Here is a 19,447-nt window from a genome sequence, read left to right on the forward strand (position 1 = left end):
ATGTAATTGACCTAATAATACTTATCCCTTAACACAAGTATCTTTAGGAAGATGGAAATCTTGCTAAAACTACATAGCAGAGAAAGGCATTGGTGGAAAAGCAGAACAAGTGCTACTGATTTCTATCCTCTGAGACATTGCCTACTCCTGTGTACTCTTTCCAGAGCAATAAAGGATTGTTCTGGATTAGCTTTTAGCTACAGCATTGTATCACGTTATAATGTACATTACTCAGAGATTTAATCTCATGTTCATCTAAATGTAACCTTCAAGTCTTTGCAAACAATTGTATGGTCACTCTCTTAAAAGTTCATCTCTTAAGATTATTTCTCAGTTTTATACATTGGATGGATGTGGAGTGTAGAATGTTTTTCCTGAAGTAACTTCCTTGACTTAGATATACTCTGGTTTCCTATAGTCTCTTGATGGGCAGAACATCTACAATGCTTGCTGCACCCTCCGCATTGACTTTTCCAAACTCACAAGCCTCAATGTAAAATACAACAATGATAAGAGCAGAGATTACACCAGGCCAGACTTGCCTTCTGGAGACAACCAACCTTCCCTTGATCAGACCATGGCAGCCGCTTTTGGTAAGGGATTGAGTAAGAAGATTTTAACTGGGAAATCTGGGATAATATTATTCTTAGCAATAATTAATTCGCAAAGTGGGCAGCCCACTCTTGACTTCATCTTTCCTTCCTCCTAAGAATCAGATCAGCCTATTTTATACAGCGTTACTAAGGACATACAGCACGACAAACACAAATTGCTAATGTAGCTACAAGCTTCCTTTCTGCTACCTTGTGGCAAATCCCAAACAACTAGGTACAGATAGTCCACAACTTATGATTGTTTGTTTCCCAACAGTTCCAAGTTGCAATGACCTCAGGAAAAGTAAATTACAACCGTTGCAGACTCATTGGGCATGTGTTTGGGTGTTTTGCAACTGGCTTGCATTTATAATAATTGCAACATCTTACAGTCAATTTGTGACCTCCTCAACCCGCTTCAAACAGGCTGCTTGGTGACCATGATGACCCCCGTAAAAAGAAGTCATAAAATGTGGGTCCAGTCACACAATAACTTGCTTAATGACCATTACTTACTGACTAAAATTCCCGGTTGTGGCTGTTAAATAAAGGGCTGTATTTTTTCAATTGTTAATAGGTGACAATATTAATATCCAAATCCAACAATTAGATAGTTCAATCTCTAAGAACAGTAAACAACAAATGAAATAAGATGTTTTAAGTTATATTATCATTTATAAATAGATTCCCAGTACAGTTAAGCCTTTCATATGTCTTTCTCCTTCACATACATAAAAATCCCTTGATGTAAAAGATACAGGCGAAACTCGAAAAATTAGAATATCGTGCAAAAGTTCATTTGTTTCAGTAATGCAACATAAAAGGTGAAACTAATATATGAGATAAGACTCATTTCATGCAAAGCAAGATAGTTCAAGCTATGATTTGTCATTATTGTGATGATTATGGCGTACAGCTCATGAAAACCCCAAATCCACCATCTCATAAAATTAGAATATTACATGCAATCAATAAAACAAGGATTGTACATAGAACAATATTAGACCTCTGAAAAGTATAAGCATGCATATGTACTCAATACTTGGTTTGGGCCCCTTTTGCAGCAATTACTGCCTCAATGCGGTGTGGCATGGAAGCTATCAGCCTGTGGCACTGCTGAGGTGTTATGGAAGATCAAGATGCTTCAATAGCGGCCTTTAGCTCTTCTGCATTGTTTGGTCTCATGTCTCTCATGTTTCTCTTGGCAACGCCCCATAGATTATAGGGTTCAGGTCAGGCAAGTTTGCTGGCCAATCAAGCACAGTAATCCAACAGTCATAGAACCAGGTTTTGGTGCTTTTGGCAGTGTGGGCAGCTGGAAAATGAAGCCAGCATCCCCATAAATCTCGTCTGCAGAAGGAAGCATGAAGTGCTCCAAAATCTCCTTGTAGACGGCTGCGTTTATCCTGATCTTAATGAAGCACAGTGGTCCAAAGTCCTGTTGCTCAGTGGTCCAAAGTCCTTTTTTCTGATGAGAGCAACTTTTGCCAAAAGCACCAAAACCTGGTTCAATGACTGTGGGATTACTGTGCTTGATTGGCCAGCAAACTCGTCTGACCTGAACCCCATAGAGAATCTATGGGGCATTGCCAAGAGAAACATGAGAGACATGAGACCGAACAATGCAGAAGAGCTGAAGGCCGCTATTGAAGCATCCTGATCTTGCATAATACCTCAGCAGTACCACAGGCTGATAGCTTCCATGCCACGCCGCATTGAGGCAGTAATTGCTGCAAAAGGGGCCCAAACCAAGTATGGAGTACATATGCATGCTTATACTTTTCAGACATCCAATATTGTTCTATGTCCAATCCTTGTTTTATTGATTGCATGTAATATTTTAATTTTCTGAGATGGTGGATTTGAGGTTTTCATGAGCAATTATGACAAATCACGGCTTGAACATGTAATGAGTCTTATCTCATATATTAGTTTCACCTTTTAAACTGCATTACTGAAATAAATGAACTTTTGCACGATATTCTAATTTTTCGCATTTCACCTGTATATCATGTGTTGAGTGGTGTTCTAGAGGCACCTGAGGCTTTATTGATCAGGAAAGAAAAGACTTTGGGGAATTTCCTTCATTTCCTGTGAGACAACTGTTTATGAAGAGTAAAACATGTGGCACATTTATGGTAAAATGAGTGGGCCAACGTCTTTACTGGAAATAATTGGCAGAGTGAACTCTGTATTGTGGAAATTTACTTTACAGATTTAAAATGTCAAAAGTTGTTTAAGCATTTTATTTTGCTCTAAAAAAGATTACAGAGATTTCTGATTTTCTTTCCTTACGAGGGAAATTTACTTGTCAAATGTACCTCTTTATAATACAGCTTTCCAGGCGTTCCCTACAGAAATTTTTGCATCTCTAGTTTTACAAATACCTGTGAAGAAAAATGTAATTAAGCTTTATTTATAGTTTATATCAACTGTTACCAGAATACCCAATCCAAAAGGAAACTATGAACAGATTGAACAATTAAAACAGTTAAATTAGTTCAGTTGCCTCTAAGAACATTTGTAAATCTTACACAATGCAGAGAAGTAATAATCCTGCCAATTAACAAATATTGGAAACCAGTTGTCCTGATGGCAATGACAGTTTGTTAAACTTCCTACACCTTCCTGTGAAGGGACAAGTCTGAAATATTGATCCAAATGAGGATAACAATAGCACTTGGACTTATATACCACTTCATAGCATTTTACAGTTCTCACTGTAAAACAGTGGTGTTACAGAGTCGGCATGTTGCTCCCAACAATCTAGGTCCTCATTTTTCTGACCTCAGAAGGATGGAAGGTTGAGTTGGTAAGGATCAAATTCCTGGCAGTGAACTGAATTAGCCTACAACACTATGCTAACCACTGCACCGCCACGGTTCCTAGGATGTTAGTTAAGGGGAATGAGACTAGTATGCTTTTCAAAATAGGGATTGTGTGTGTGGGAGAGATGGAGAGAGATGCAGTGAGATACCTTGGTTAAAATGTGCCCTAGTATGGATAACTGGAGTTTGTCATGTCTAATGAACTAACCAATCTTTTCTATTTTGTAGGTGCTCCAGGGATCATTTCAGCCTCTCCTTACTCAGGAGCTGGCTTCCCTCCTGCTTTTGCAATTCCTCAAGCAGGTACTGTTTCTTTAAACATTGCTCACGCTTTTGTTGTACCATTGCCCTTCCTCCTCCCTCTTATTTTGGACTCCTAAATATTAGTAGCAGATTGGGGATAGTAAGCAGCACCATTTGAAAAATCTATGACCACGGGCTTATAAGGTTCCTATATTCTGTGATGATCCTTTTCACTATGGAAATTGCATTAACATGTCCTTAGTTCCAGTAGTGGGTTTTCAATGTGCCCAAAGTCCGCTTACATGTAGTGGCTTAGATCCTAATGAGAATGTGCATTACATACCCTTTTTGTTTCAACATTTGCTTGGAACATTTTGTCCTAGTAAGAAAAAACATTCAGGTTGATTTACAGTATATAAAGGCAATAAATTAAAAAAGTTTGCGTAGATAGCTAGGCCGTGGCAACATCTCAGTCTATCTGAACAAAATGTATTTTACCTTGAGGAAAGCACATGGGCATGTTGACTTTATAGTTGATAGGAAGGGAAGAGGCTGAAAAGTCTTAGATTTGAGATTTAGCCCTTTAGCAATAGCACTTAGACTTGTATATACCGCTTCACAGCGCTTTATAGTCCTCTCCAAGTGGTTTACAAAGTCAGCATATTCCCCCCAACAATCTGGGTCCTCATTTTACTGACCTTGGAAGGATGAGTCAACTTTGAGCAAGTGTAGAAATTCTAATAAATTTCTGTTAATAACTAGGTGGATTTTTTTATTATTAAATTTTGCTGGATATAGTGCTTGGAAGGGAATATTTGAAGCAGACAGTGATAATCCTTGCAAGATATACATATTTTTCCTCCCATTGGTCCTATAAAAAATAAATAAGGCAGAACTATTCATATTCCCAAACAATAATCCCTGTTCTGATGGACTAAGGAGGTAAACGACTTTTATGTGCCCTTCAGGATTATGTGCTTTTGATACAATGGAATAAACTCGTGTTTAGATGCTTGTATTGGGATGATGTCATTTGTCAGTGACTGGAATGTACATAGTTATGGTTTTAATATCTGCATGATAAAAAAGAATGAGGCACTTCCAGCATGCCTTGGTGGAAAAAACGTACAAATGCACTGCTTTGTGTGTCATCTCCTTCCTGCTTCCCCTTCCCCCCCCAGTGACTTTGCTTAAATAAGCCTATGAAATTTTGCAGAACTTGTTTAAAAGCAGATGTCTGAGTCGCACATCACCCAAGGAGAGCCAAATGCAGCCCAAGCACAAGGCTTATTCCCTCTGTCGGAAGCTGAGAGCAGAGTCTTGAGCAATGCCAGACCTGGAGATGCTTCAGCCCATTAATGTTTAAGCGTATCTGGTTTCTGGGTCCTTGAATGAAAGAAAATGCATACACTAAAGTACTTATTTTAAGAAACATGTTGGTCAAAGGTCCTTATTTCCACTGCAAGTCGTAGCAGGGAATGTGCTGTGGACTTCTACTGGTTAATACTTTTTAATTTTTTCAGGCCTCTCAGTTCCAAATGTACATGGAGCACTTGCTCCTTTGGCTATCCCATCAGCCGCAGCAGCCGCAGCTGCCGCAGGACGGCTTGCTATTCCCGGCTTTGCCGGGGCAGGGAACTCCGTTCTGCTGGTTAGCAATTTGAACCCAGAGGTTAGTGGAAGCCTTGTAATCTTTTCTCTCCAACTTATCTCATTTATTTTTTGCTTCCTTCCAATTTCTGACCTTGCTTCTTTCTGAACTATTCCTTCCCCCCAAAATCTTGTGCTGAAGCTTCAAATGCTGAATTTTTTTCTCTCTCCCCGAAATGGAGTGTCTAAAATCAAAGTCCAGCAGCTGATTCAAAAACAAATAAGGGGCATGGACTACTTGCCCTCAACCAAGTAGTATGCCTTAGAAGTTGTCGTCCAGAATAGCTGTAGGCACACTCACCTGGGTTTGGATATTGGGTGGGCTTGACATTGTTGCTCCTCCCTTGATTTGAGCCAAAGGGTTTGCTGGCCTGCTCTCACTCCCCAAAGCAAAATTTTAAGACCATTTCATTGTGAAATTTTCCGCCGTACTTTTTACCCTATTGGTTTTGTCTCTACTTGGGTCTTCCTCACCACAGCAAAAATCCTGTAGTCCTCCCCGTCCTCCCCCCTGGCATGTTGTAACTTTCAAACCCTGCAGTTGGAGTGACAGTGTTCATTCTGTCCTCTTTATGGGTGCCTTGATCTTTGCCTCCCCTGCCAGCTTAGCTTCATTTTATCTTTTGCCAAGTATGTATTTCCTTTGACGTGCATTGATACATTTTCCTTTACCAAAATTCTTTAAAGTTGTGTGCCTTATTCTGTTCCTTAACTTCTTAAATAATTTTACATTTTCAGTTCCATTTAACTTTCTCCCCTTTTTGATTGAACCATTTGGCTGCCTTAAAATGGACCTTGAAGGCATGTTAAGCGATCCTCTGCACAAAGGATGTAATTCAATAGATCCACTTGGACTTTGAAGTGGGTTACTGAAGAAGTAGAAATTGCATTCGGTTTTGCCTCTGCAGTGAGCTTATTGCTTGGAACCCAGTGGTTAAAGCTATGCTTAAAAGTTAAATTTCTGCTTACATTACTTATGTAAGAAGCTCTACTGCAGAGGGATGGATGAAAAAATTATCCATTTGAAAATTAATAGGAAATTAACCATTTGTAATCCATTTTGTTGTTTTTACCTATCCACTGTAACTATTCTTTTCAGGACATGAGATTTTGCCAGCAATACTCAGCTCATTCCAGGACCCTCTGGAATCCTATGAACTGCTAGAATTCTGACAGCAGATCTCTCTTTTTCACTAGGAAAAAATTGGCATGGATGATCAGTTATAGAACAAATGCCCTAATTTGAGATCCCAGAGGAGGCTTGGATAATTGCAGTAGTAAAAGGAGGATGCAGTAATAAAATGTTTCAATTCTCCCTGAGCATTTTCTTATTCTTTCTAAAATAAAAATTAAGCATTCAAGCACCTGATTAATGGCTACAGTGTCTCCTGAAGTGAGTGAGCAATTAATGAATTAAGCAGTGTAGCATCAGGCGCACTATTTGTTCAATCCTTTTTCATGTTCAGTTACATAATAGGAGGAAATTCCTAATAAACTTACTATGGATTTAACTGGAATTGCGACAGAGTGGAAGCATATTCTATCTTAAATTATCCTAGCAATCAGGTATATACATTTTTAATGAAAAACACCTTTTGTAGAGATCAGAAAATGAGTAAGTAAATTCTTTAAAATTAGAAAAGACTAGTTGAACCAAGTGCTTCTGAAAATAGAGGGAAAATGTCTGGAACTGAATACTGGACGAGCATACCGAAAATACAAGTTACTATAAAATTGATTGGCTCTCTTTTTGCATCTTAAATTTAGCACCACAAATCTGTATGAAAAATACTCTGCAGCGCTTTTTAGTTAGTATATCTTTGAGAAATATTACAACCAAAATTCAGAGTCTATTTTACTCAGTAGATATGCCCATGTGAGTATTGCTGAGCAACTGATTTCATGCCTCTTTGTGTGTTTATTTTACTCATTCATCCAGCTTCTCTTTTGGGCTAGAAGCTACGATATCTCTAGTGAAGCTGAACTAACGACTTCAACTTTTTATTTTTCATTGCTTGTATAATCAGTGTTATAGAAACTTAATCTGTGCATACAGTTAAGAGGCAGTATTCTCCAGAGGGACTCTCCATCTCCTCCGCCCTTCGCCAGCATTGGAAACTATAGGAGACAGGAGACTGGCAAACAATTGTGGCTAAGGAGATGTAAACTAGTATGGATTCTCAGACTGTTGACGGGTTTTGTTTTGATTACTCTTGATTTATAAATGTTGCCTGCAGTCTCAAGCTAAAGTGCTACCAAAGTGTGCCTGTCAGTTGTTGGTATACAGACATTTTAGGGTATCAAGGTTGTATCTCATTTGCAGTGTGGACAATGCTGCTTCACACTTTGGGTATTAGAAAGACCACTCGAGACACCTTTGTGCCACAAATTTACTTTATTATGCACATAGGGTGTTCTACAAGGGGAAATTAGGCTAGATTTAGTTTGGCATCAACGTCATCATAGCTGGAGCTTTAACCTAAATATCCAGTGGGGAAAGAAGAATCCAGCCCTCACCCAGATTAAAGCTGGATTTTTCTTCGGTTTGGTGTAAATTTGATGCCAGATTAGTCTGAATTTAAATCCAGATTGTTTTTAACTTCCAGCAGGTGATAAATTATCTTAATGATATAGATTTAAAACTGATGACTCCATGAGGCCTGACATTTCTCACAATCATCAGTTCCCATCAGATTTTGGAGAGAAATTTAAAAATTTTGAGATTGAAGAGAACCTTTTCACCTGTTGCTTGAAAACCTCTCCAGGGTTGTTTAAAAGTAGAACTAAGTAAACACTTCCGCTTTAGAAAGCTGATGGGAGTCCTTGGCAGGTTTTTCTATGGAGCTTTAAATGGCCTTTGCCTCCGTTTCTTGGCACTGTCCTTGAACCTTGCCATCATGCCCTTTAGTCACTCTGTTGCAATACTGCCTCTTCTTCTTAGTTATATCTTACTTAAGTAAAGTGCTCTTCTTTTATTGTTGTGTTCCACTAGGTTAAAAAAAACCTATTAACTAGTTTTTTTCTGTTGGAAGTGTTGTATGTTTTAGAAATCTATAAATCTTTACTGATGGAACACGGCATATTTCTTTTATGTATTTACTGACCTGTTTTTTGCTACTTTTTTCTTTTCTCTCCACCCCATCCCTCAATATTTTTTTTTCCCTCCCCTTCTCCTTGATCCGGAATTTCTTTGCCAACTGACTGCACGGTACTTCTGCTTCCTGTTGTTGCTTGAAACAAATATATATACATATATATAAAAATGCCCCCCTCAAAAAAAAAAAAAACCTTCCTGCTCTTCGGAAACCAACTTGCCCTTCAATATTAACCATCTTGAAAACTTCATCATCCATCAACCAATTTCGCCATTTCCTGCGGGGACTCTACCTTTCCTTCGTTGTCGACGATTTGCGCAACCTTCACTCTCCCCTCCGATTCCTTACCTCTTCCCTGTCCCTCCGCTGCCTTGCTCTGCTGTTCTCTAAAGAGAGTTACACCCCAATGCCTCTTTATTCTTTTCGGTATGTTATCATTCACACTTTTTTTATTACCTTTTTTCATTTTGAGATTTTACTTTTGGGATAGCAAGTGTGATTGAGGGAGGGTTTGCAGTTGGTTGAATGCTCCAGTTACAAAAGTTGTGCTGTTTTAGTTGCATTTTACCTGTTGTGCATGGTTTTGATTGCATTGCATGTTGGTTGGGCAGGTCAGAAAGAGATAGCATGTGAAATGGTTCGTCTCAGCTCTGCAGTTGGCATTTCGTTGGGTGCTCCCTAGTATGCTTATAAATACAGTACTCCAAGGAATTGCTCCAGTTTTCTGATCAGATTTATCCTCAGCAGAATAAAGCAACTTTTAAGTGAAGTTAAAACAGACTGGGGTTTGAATGGGTCTTGGATGAATTTGAGATAAGTAAAGTTTCTTTCTGAATACCTGCTTTTTTCTTTGCTGACTTCCCTAAGGGGTATATGGTGATGTACAAAGAGTGAAGATTTTGTTCAATAAAAAGGAGAATGCCTTGGTTCAAATGGCAGATGGCAATCAATCTCAACTGGGTAAATATACATTTCTTAATTATTTTGTGTGGCGAATAAAGTGGATCTACTGTTTTTTGCTGAAACTCATTTTATTAAAAGCAAATTATCATATATTTTATATATAATACATAGAAATCTTTATGCTTCTCCAACTAAATGTTGTGTTTCCTTAATCATCCTGCTTTCTGTAAGCTATTTCAGAAGTAAAATGCTGTTTTGTTCATACTTTTTCCAGAGAGGATACATTTGTACGCATATTTTTCTTTAATGCATTATGCTCTTGGTTAGTGCGGGGGGGAGGGGGGTTCTAAGTTGACCAAAAAATTCTGAAGTCGTGTTATGTTTTGGCATGCATGTTTTTGAGGTTGGCATAATCTTGTGCATCAGGCATCTTTAAGGAGGTGCAAGTATTCAGGACCAAAGTGGGAAAGTGCTTTGAATCTTACATTTCAATCCCCCACTCTGTTTGTCGGGTGCATCTGTAAAATGCCATGCCTTTTCTTTGTCTTGCCCTGGCAGCACCAAGGCTTTGAGCTGGGTCCAAAGGGTGTGTGTTAATTTGGACCGCCTTAAACATTAGAACACCTCAGTGAGGAAATGCAGTAATAGCACAGAAAATTAATTTCGATTAAATCTAGTGTACTGATATCATCTGTCTGGAAACAGTCTTGCATATCAATCATATTAAAAGCACAACATAATCCTGAGAGGTTTCCCTTTTGAAACTTTTCAGGGTTTTTCTGTGCCTTTTATATCATTAAACCTTGTGGCAATACATAGCTGTAACATACATTTTTTCATCGTGCAGAGCATTATGGAAGCTGTTACCTGTCCACATCAGAAATTAGTTTTGTTAACATACATTTGCAAACTCACTTTTTTCAATTGCCTGATGGAAATGTAGGAACCGATTCTCTGCATTCTTCCACAAATAGGTTTTTGTGCTAGAAATCAAATTCTATTGATTATTCCACCCCAAGAATCAGGTTAACGCTGCAAATAACAGCATATGAAGCATGTCATCCTTTTAGCCTACAGCAGTGTACAACGTAAGCTATGTTCCATCCATATCAATTTGTCCTCTTGTCTTGATGGCAGAAAACTAGAATTAGCTCTGAATTTAACAATGAACCTTATTGCTTATCCTTGAGAGAATACCACTTAGAATTTTTTCATTACCTAAAGCATTTTTATTCTTCTCCTCTTCAACCATATGCTCTCAGGATGGCTTAATCATTTTTAAGGTTACTGCCTATATATATATATATTTGAAGAGGAAAAAAGGTGCAGCATGTTCTATTTTCTTGGTCTGAGGAGGCAGAAGGACCCCAAATCATGTTAAAGCCACAGAAAAGAAAGATGGCATTCCTTATTGCTATTTTTTAAAACTAATTTCTTTCTCCAAGGGGCATTTATAGTGGATAGAATACAGTAGTCTTTAACTTATAACCAGAATTGGGACCAGAATTTATGTTACTAAGCAAGTTGGTTGTTAAATGAGTCACATTCAATTTTATGACCTTTTGCCACAGTTGTTAAGCAAATCACTCGTTAAGTGAATTGTACAGTTATTAAACGAATCTGGCTTCCCCTATTGATTTTGCTTGCCAGAAGCTGGCCAAGAAGATCACAAAGGGCAGTCATATGACCCTGGGACATTGCAGCTGATTTAAATACATGGCTAGTTGCCAAGGGCTAAATTTTGATCATGTGACTAGGGAAGCTGCAAAAATCATAATCACCATTGTAGTTTTGGATGTTCAGTTAATGGTTATAAGTCAAGGACAACTTGTATTTTCTTATTAAACCCATTCCTCACATTTTGTATCTATATATGACTCTCAGGAACCCATTGACTGTCCTATGAGAATAGCACAGCTAAGGGATTTTGGCATTGTCTGAAGCAATGGCTTTAGCAATGAGGTTTAAGTCAGCACAGTTTTATTTCTTGACAAAATAAGTGCTATGCCATATTGAAAGTGGAACTTTTGTACCTGGTGGTGGAGAGGTTTGTACAATTCCATTAAATAAATGCATTTGAATCTGCGCTGGAAGCCAAACTACTATAGGTTATTTTCCTTTTTCTCAATTTTTGGCAGCCATGAGCCACCTCAATGGTCAAAAGCTTCACGGGAAGCCCATCCGCATCGCTCTGTCAAAACATCAAACAGTGCAGTTGCCCCGTGAAGGACAAGAAGACCAAGGGCTGACCAAGGATTATGGAAACTCCCCTCTTCATCGTTTTAAGAAGCCGGGTTCCAAGAACTTTCAAAACATCTTTCCCCCTTCTGCCACTCTTCACCTCTCCAATATTCCGTAAGTAGTCCACTTGTGTTCAAAGAGAGCAGTCCTAAGGTAACAGAAGTTTGGCTAATTTGTTTGCTTGCTTTCAGATCTAAGAGCAATTCATACCAGCAGTACTCACAGTTATGTCATGACTTTATCATATAATATCGTTTTTTAGGGCTTCAAGCATATCAACTTGGTACATGGATTTGTATCAGCAGAGAAAATCGTATATCTCCATTTATTCAGCTTCTCCCTTGTCTACTCTCCCATTGATCTCAGATATACTGAGTCTCAGATGAGGTTTTGTGCTCAAACAGTGGTGGCTGATAAGAGGCAAGAGCAACAATTTCAGGTGCAGCGTATAAGTAATCAGTTCAGTCCCCAACAAGGATTATCTAATCTTTCTATGATAGTTGCTGTTTGGGAGAAAGATGTCAGCTTCAGAGACCAGGAAAGAAGAAATGAGCTGTTAATACTTCGTATTCTAGCTTTGCCCAGTGCTGTAGCCTTCACACACATTATCTGGGGGAAAAGTGATTCCTTAATTAAAACAAGCTCTTAAACTTAATTTTGAGCATAGTATCTAAATACCTCAAGTAACAAGTAGCCCTGCATTTTTTGTTTTTGGGAATCCTTATTACGTGAGCTTGTCATGTACCTCAAATGCAATGTGAATTAAGTTCAGGATAGCTCAGAAATTCATGGCCTCCATGATGCCTGTGAGCTTCTCCCACTTGGAACAGGCTCAACACATCCTGGTGATGGCACTCTGAATTTGCCTTGGAGCATTTGGCATATGACTGGAAGGTGGATGATACCTCCTCCTTGGTCATGGTAACTTGTAAATTGCCTTGTTTGTATGTAGCTTGGCGATACCGTTGGTCTATATTAGAATGGGAAAATTAATTAGATGTCTTTTTCTGTTAATGACTGATGATTCTATAAGTCATAGAATTGTGATTAGAAATAAATGACATTGAACAAATGATAAAATGGGCACAGAACTTTGGCTATAATATTGAATTAGACAAATGGGAAAAATTTTGGGGAATAAATTTAAAAATGACACTATCAGTGGCATACAAGGAAAACCAATACAAAATGTTTTACAGATGGCACCTGGCACCAACAAGGTTAGCTAAAATCTTAACAAATACCTCCCCAAAATGCTGGAAATGTGAATCAATACACAGAACATATTACCATTTATGGTGGACCTGTGAGGAGGCTAAAAACTTTTGGAAAAGGATCAAAAATTGGCAATAACGGGTTAAAATAGAATTGAAGTTTTTTTTTATTAGGAATTATGTCTGTGATATACAAAAAAGAAATCCAGTATTTAACACTACATATAATTACGGCAGCAAGGATTGCCTTTGCCCAGAAATGGAAAAACAAATTAATCCCAAGCGAAGATGAAATAATAAGAAAGGTTATGGACTGTGCCGAAATGGATAAACTAACTAAAAAATCCAGGGAAAGGAAGAATCAGAATTCTACCAGATATGGGATAAATGGTATAGGTGGATGGAGGAAAGAAACAAAAATCAATGAAGGAATATAACAAAACTCAAAAATAATAGTTATGAGTAAAATAAGAGGGTTAAGAATGGTGAAATCCAAATGAAATACAATAGAAGGCGAAATAATATAAGGTGAGCAGTATCAATTGATGATTGCTATTATAAAGAACAGGAAATTCCTGTTCTTATTGTATTGTATAAATGTGGTGTACGTCTAATTTGTGTTTGTGTGTATTTTACATGTTTGTAATAAAAATCTTTTTTAAAAAAATGATGTTGGAATGATACTTGTTGATGTTTGCTGAAATGAAGCAAGGATTCTACATTTTGGGGAGGGGAAAATCTGAAATCCCAGTCTCCGTTGTTCAATTTGTGCCCAATTGTTCCTCCTACTCCAGGCCTTCAATAATAGAAGATGATCTCAAGCTGCTCTTCTCAAGCAACGGTGGGATGGTGAAAGGCTTCAAATTCTTCCAGTAAGTGGCCCTTAGTTTTCCTGGAGGAAGGGAGGAGGAGAGTCAGTGGTTTCCTTGAATGCTTCTCTGCTTCATGCTTGAAGGTTTCTGTTTGCTACGTGGGAACGTCTAGCTTTCCATAGGCAATAGGTGGAGCAGTCTGTCTTAAACTGGGAGTACGTTGGGTATATCCTGTGAATAATTGCTTATTTGTGAGTTGATAACAGTTTGAGGCTGCTGCCACCACTACCAAAATATTTGTGCCGAACAACAGAGTCCCTCTCCCTCCCCCTTCGCAGCCTTTTATTTTTTGGGGTCAGGATAATATTCAAAGCTGGGAAACCGAGTACTTAGATCAAACTATTCAAGAATGACTGGTTCTGTATAAATTAGTACAGGTAGTCTCAACTTACGACTGTTTAACATTGGTCCTAAGTTGCAGCTTTGGTCTCCCCTGTGGTCATGTGATTGCAATTTGGGCCCTTGGCAGCTGGCTCACATTTATAACCAGTCACAGCATCCTGCAGTCACGTGATTGCAATTTGCTACAATTTGTCAAATTTTCAGTTTTTTCTTAAAAAAGCCCATTGGGGAAGCTGTATTTGCTTTAATGACCACAGTGATTTCCTGCTGTAAAAATTCTCACAAAATCAGGTCTGACTCAACTTATGTCTGCAAGGATTTACAACAGTCGTTCCAGTCCCAATTATTGTCATCGGTCGGGGATTATCTTTTGGATTTTGTATCCGGCTTTTAGCATTTCTCTAAACCCTTTGAAAATAAGTTGTTAGTTTATTTTTTCATAAGAAATGAAATGAATGTCCATGAAATCACCTCACTTCGGAATGTAAGGGATTACTATCCATGATAGTGGGCTGATGCTAGACTCTAATGTTTGAAATGAACTGAATTTTGTCTAGGACGCATATTGCTTTTTCCTCTTTCTCCTCTGACTGGAGTTGTTTTTGGCAGGAGAGACCGCAAGATGGCTCTCATTCAGATGGGATCCGTGGAAGAAGCCATTCAGTCACTCATCGACCTCCATAACCACGACCTTGGTGAGAACCACCACTTGCGTGTGTCCTTTTCAAAATCCACAATTTAAGTGCTTTGGAAAAGCATGCAGCAAGATGGACCTAACTGAAAAACAAAACACCACTCTTCTTAATAGGCTCAGCCTTGCTTTTTTTTTTCCAATGGCTGGACCACCAGCAAGGGGTGGGACAACTTCCATCATTCCAGAAACAAAAAGAAGCCACTTTATAAGAGAGAGAGAGAATGCAACTGAAGTGACCTTAAACAGATTTTATTTTTTTAAGGAAGAAAACAGTTTACTGTTTTTTAAAAAAAAACAATGAGTAAATCTTAATTCACATTGCTATAATCTTTCTTGCAGAGAATGAGATAACAATCTTTGACCAGGAAAAAAAAATCACAAGCTTAAACGTTTACATTCTTTGGAAGCTTCTCTGGGAGTCTTTTACCTTTTCTCCCATACTTCAACAAAAGAGTCCCTCCCCTTCCCCAAACAGCTTATCAACTTCACAGTGATGCCTTTATCCATGAGCTCTGGAAGAGACCCCCAAACTGTGCAGTTAGCTTTAGCATCTTTTTTTTTATTATTCCCCAAACACAGTTGCCTTGGGAAGGGGAGAGGGAGCAGAAATTTTGCCTTTTCCCTCAGCCTTTCATTGATTATCCTCTGGTGCCTTAGACATTTTCTTTACCTGAGGTAGAAGAAACAGTAGATACTGGGGAAAGTTGAAGGTTGCTGCCTTCCACAGAGGAGGGGACAAGACAGATACCTTTCTCAGTTAAGCAGTCTAGACATTCTGCCTAAAATGTCTTAACTTGCAGATGGTGTTAATTTCTATGCCCCCCCCCATGTTTCTCACCATGAAGGCTGATTAAAAATAAATCCTTCATTAATAGTCTATGGAAGCTCAGATTAATGAGGGGATGGAGGAAAAGGGAAGTTTCCTTATCCTGCTCGTCAACATTTCATTGTCTGCAATAAGTTTCATCAGGGTCTGTTCAAGGAATCCCAGTTCAGTTCATAAATTGAAATCCAAGAACAGATCTGTTTGGAGTATCAAACTCCATGAACTTGAGTTTGAGATTAATATATTTTGGGCTCTTACTTAAAAGGGTTAAGATGCAGTTTAAACTCCATTCCTAGATTCACCCCTTACAGCAAGACCTCTTATAGTAGTAGCTTCAACTTTTTATTTTAATTTCTTTTATTATATTTTTTTTTTACATACAATCCTGTTTTTGCCTAGCAATACTTTCCAGTTGACCAAATATTCTAATTCATATATAAAAAGGCAATAGTATATTTTCTTTTATAGATAAGATGGTATGAATATATCTGACTTGCTTTTCTATTACCTTTGTATCCTGTACTCTTGTATTTTTGTTTGTAAGCTGGAAAACTAGTGCAGGAATTTAGTTTATCAAGGTGATTTCATGGCTGAAAATTAATGTTATACTTTGAACAATATTTAAAGTAGCGACCGTCACTCGTTTTTAAAAAGGAGATCCATGTTTAAAGGGTCATCTTAGTTTAATAACCATGCTTTCATTTAAAGAATATAAACTTAACAACTTTTTCAGAGTAGCACCTAAAATGCCATCCTTAGTGGCCTCCAACTTTTCCATGCTGATCTACCTTCTTTGTATTCCAGTGTTGCCTTACATTGCGTTCCAACTCATGTAAGATTTTTAAAGACAAACCAGAATCTTATACTTAATATCAGGGTTACTTACTCAAATTGTGGACCAAAGTTATTTTTTTCAATGTATGTGATGTTGTCTCTCAAGTCACTGTGTTCCCTGCTGTTTCACATGAGCTGTTGATGTGCTTTTGTCATTGCTTTTGGGAAAGTCTTAACTTTTTTTAAAAATAATCCTCCCCAATATTATGGGGAACCAAACTATGCTGGAGGAATGTGTGATATTTTGAGTGAGGTTCTGCTTGGATTGCCAGCATATAATACCGATTTGAGCTATTAAACAACTGTTCTCTTGGCCAAATAGTACCACCTCAGAAAGCTTCTGTTAAACAATTCCCCTATTAAGAGTTTTTCATCACAAATATTGATTCACATAATAAGAGGGTGCTAACTTTGGGGTAAAGGGCAGCATGGCAGAACTTGGAGGAGTGTCTGACCACATGCACAGGGCAGCTCCATTCCAAACCTCTGCAGTCACAGATAGAGATAGCCAGAGGCTGGTCCAGAGCAAGAAGTTTGCCACTAAGATGTCTTTATGCAGTGCTGTTGGAGAATATTACGTCTGTGTAAAAAGTTGAATGTGTTCTTGGCCAACTTGCCCCAATTAAGCCATAGTTTCAAATGGGTTGTTGGGAATGGAGCGTAAAAGCCTCTGTTTCCCTTACTCTGCAGTACTGGGCTGGCAGGCAAGATTGGCAGTAGCCATTCTTAGAGGATTTAGAGCCCCGTGCAGGCAGTAGAGGAATAGAGTCCTCCCTACATACCTAGCTCTGTTCTAAATGCCCAGAACAAGGACGAGGGGCATTAGAAGGAGGTGGAGGGAGGACAGAAAATAATTTCCCAATGGCTGCAAGCTCACAGCCAATACTTTTTGACATTCACAATATTAAATTTTAATATTAAAAGTTAAAGGGACAAGTGCTAAAGAAGATCCTTTTGGACTTAGGCCTTCACAATGATTCAGCCACCAGTGGCACTCAGAAATAACACTAGATCCTAGCAGAACCTTGGTTAGAATTGTCTGAAGTTTAACTTTCTAAGTGTTCCATAAGCCTCTCTTGTCCTCGGAACGCAACCTACTTGCTGACCTCTTCGATAACTTGAATCAGTCAGCAAAACATTAAGATTTTTCTTTGTGTGTTTTTTCAAGAAGCACACAAATCTTATTGCAGTTAATTGGGAAGAGGGGCTTCATCTTTTTTTTCTGATCCTGTGTTTTGTTCTGTTTTCTTTTTTTTTTTGCATGTAAATGTGAGTAATGAGAAAAAAGGTGTAAATATTTATAATTTTTTATACCTGTTGTAAGACATGAGGGGATGGCAGAACTCGAGTTTTTACAGCAAAACAAATGTATTGTATATTTTGATAACCAACTATTAAAGGTTCAGTATTGGGGTTGGGATGGGAGGGCTACCAAACACACCACAAATTTGATTGCCTGGCTTAAAAAATGTAATGCAAAAAAATTGAAATTAAAAGTATTTTATAACAAAACGTAGTACCCTTTTCTGTAGTGTTTAGCTATTTGCTTGTTTGGATTGTAGAAAGCAGTCAATGGCCTATCTGTACTACTTTTTATTTTGGCTTTCAATAAATGTCTTCTGTATTCTTTGCTTCTGTTTATTTTCCTACCTGTATTATTGTGCTATTTTTGTTTTGGCTTAACACCCCTTCCTCCTGTAATGTGACTCTAGCTGCCTCCTATTTTATGCAATCTTTTTTCTCCCATATTTCTCTTGGAACTGGTATGCATTGTCTACATCTAATGATGTAGGGATCTGTACTCAACACACAGGTCCTCCTTTGGAGTACAAAAACAAAAATGCCAATAAGATGATTTGAACTAAGCCTCTGTAACAAGTATGGCTTTGGCGACCTGTAGCAAACTATTGTGTCCTTTCCAATGATGACGTGTACTGGTAGTCCTCAACTTACAACTTGTCACTTAGAACCTCCTGAAAGCCACTTACTGCCCAGTTTCTGTATTCACACAACACAAACACATCACATGACTGAATTTTGGGTGCATGGCAACCAGCCTGCATTTATAGCCATTTGCAATGCCCAGCATCATGTAACTGCAGTGTGGCCTTCTGGTTTGGAAGCTGGTGTTTACTTCCACTTGGTAAAAAAGGATCATAAAATCAGGTTCTGTTCTGTGGTAATCAATTTTATGACCATAATAGCTTAACAACTGAAATTGTAGGGTCAATTATGGTTAATCAAGGACTGCCTTCAATGAGCTCTTTTAGACCCAAATCATCTCACTGAATTTCTTACACTCTAACTTGATTTATGAAATGACATCATCCTATTAAAAATGCAGCTTCCTCTGGGTATTCCATAAGGTGGAATTTTGGCTACACGTAGGTTTCTGAATATGTGTGTGGAATTTGAGATAAGCCTGTTCAGAAGGGAAGGCAGTCTGGGTCTCAATGGGAAAACTGACCAGTTGCCTGACACAATAACACAGAGAGAAAAACAACATTTCTGGAAGAGTTGTGGGAAGGGGGGATCCCATTGCATTTACTGCTGCTTGCCTGGTATAAATCTTTCAAAATCCTTCAGCCAGCCTCATTTCTCTGAACAGAATAAGATTACAATTTAATAATCTGCCCCTTTTAGTTTTGATTTTTTTCTGGTGTATCTTTTTTAATTGAGAAACTTAATGGAGAAATTGAAAGTGTGGGATACTCTATAATATGTCTAATCCTGATTACTTTTTATGTTATTTAGGGTTTGGCTGGAAAATAAATGCCACAAGATAAATTTGCTTGAAAATAAATTTTGTTACACAAAGAAATAAATATGTGGGTAATATTTACCAAAATTAGGAAACACAGTAGTAAAGAAAGCTTCAGAAGATATTAAGATATTTGTCTGAAAAGTCTTAACTACATTGTTACTCATCTATTTGCAGTTCTATCTACCCCTGATCAAACTCCACATTTTTTAAAAAATGCACCATTCCAAACTCGTTGATACAAATCTGATTCACCATTCACCAATAGTGTGGAGTTGCAGAATTGAGGTCAGCTGAACCTTAGGTGGGCACGAGAGAGCAGGCATAGCTACAGAAAAGGTGTATTACCTG

General features: G+C 38.2%; 1 protein-coding gene across 2 annotated transcripts in view; it reads left to right on the plus strand.

Moving 5' to 3' along the window:
• The window catches only part of PTBP1 (polypyrimidine tract binding protein 1), a 37,141-nt gene extending 19,179 nt beyond the window's left edge, over positions 1–17,962 (plus strand). For both annotated transcript variants that reach the window (XM_032238858.1, XM_032238859.1), the window contains 8 exons: positions 419–593; positions 3,650–3,724; positions 5,188–5,336; positions 8,802–8,835; positions 9,277–9,369; positions 11,451–11,667; positions 13,562–13,639; positions 14,591–17,962. In XM_032238858.1, coding sequence (XP_032094749.1) covers positions 419–593; positions 3,650–3,724; positions 5,188–5,336; positions 8,802–8,835; positions 9,277–9,369; positions 11,451–11,667; positions 13,562–13,639; positions 14,591–14,723 — 954 coding nt within the window. In that variant the 3' untranslated portion in view covers positions 14,724–17,962. The remainder of the gene's footprint in view (positions 1–418; positions 594–3,649; positions 3,725–5,187; positions 5,337–8,801; positions 8,836–9,276; positions 9,370–11,450; positions 11,668–13,561; positions 13,640–14,590) is intronic.
• The last annotated feature ends 1,485 nt before the right edge of the window (positions 17,963–19,447 follow it).

This window comes from Thamnophis elegans, chromosome 1 (assembly GCF_009769535.1).
Source record: "Thamnophis elegans isolate rThaEle1 chromosome 1, rThaEle1.pri, whole genome shotgun sequence".
In the NCBI taxonomy this organism is placed as follows: Eukaryota; Metazoa; Chordata; class Lepidosauria; order Squamata; family Colubridae; genus Thamnophis; species Thamnophis elegans.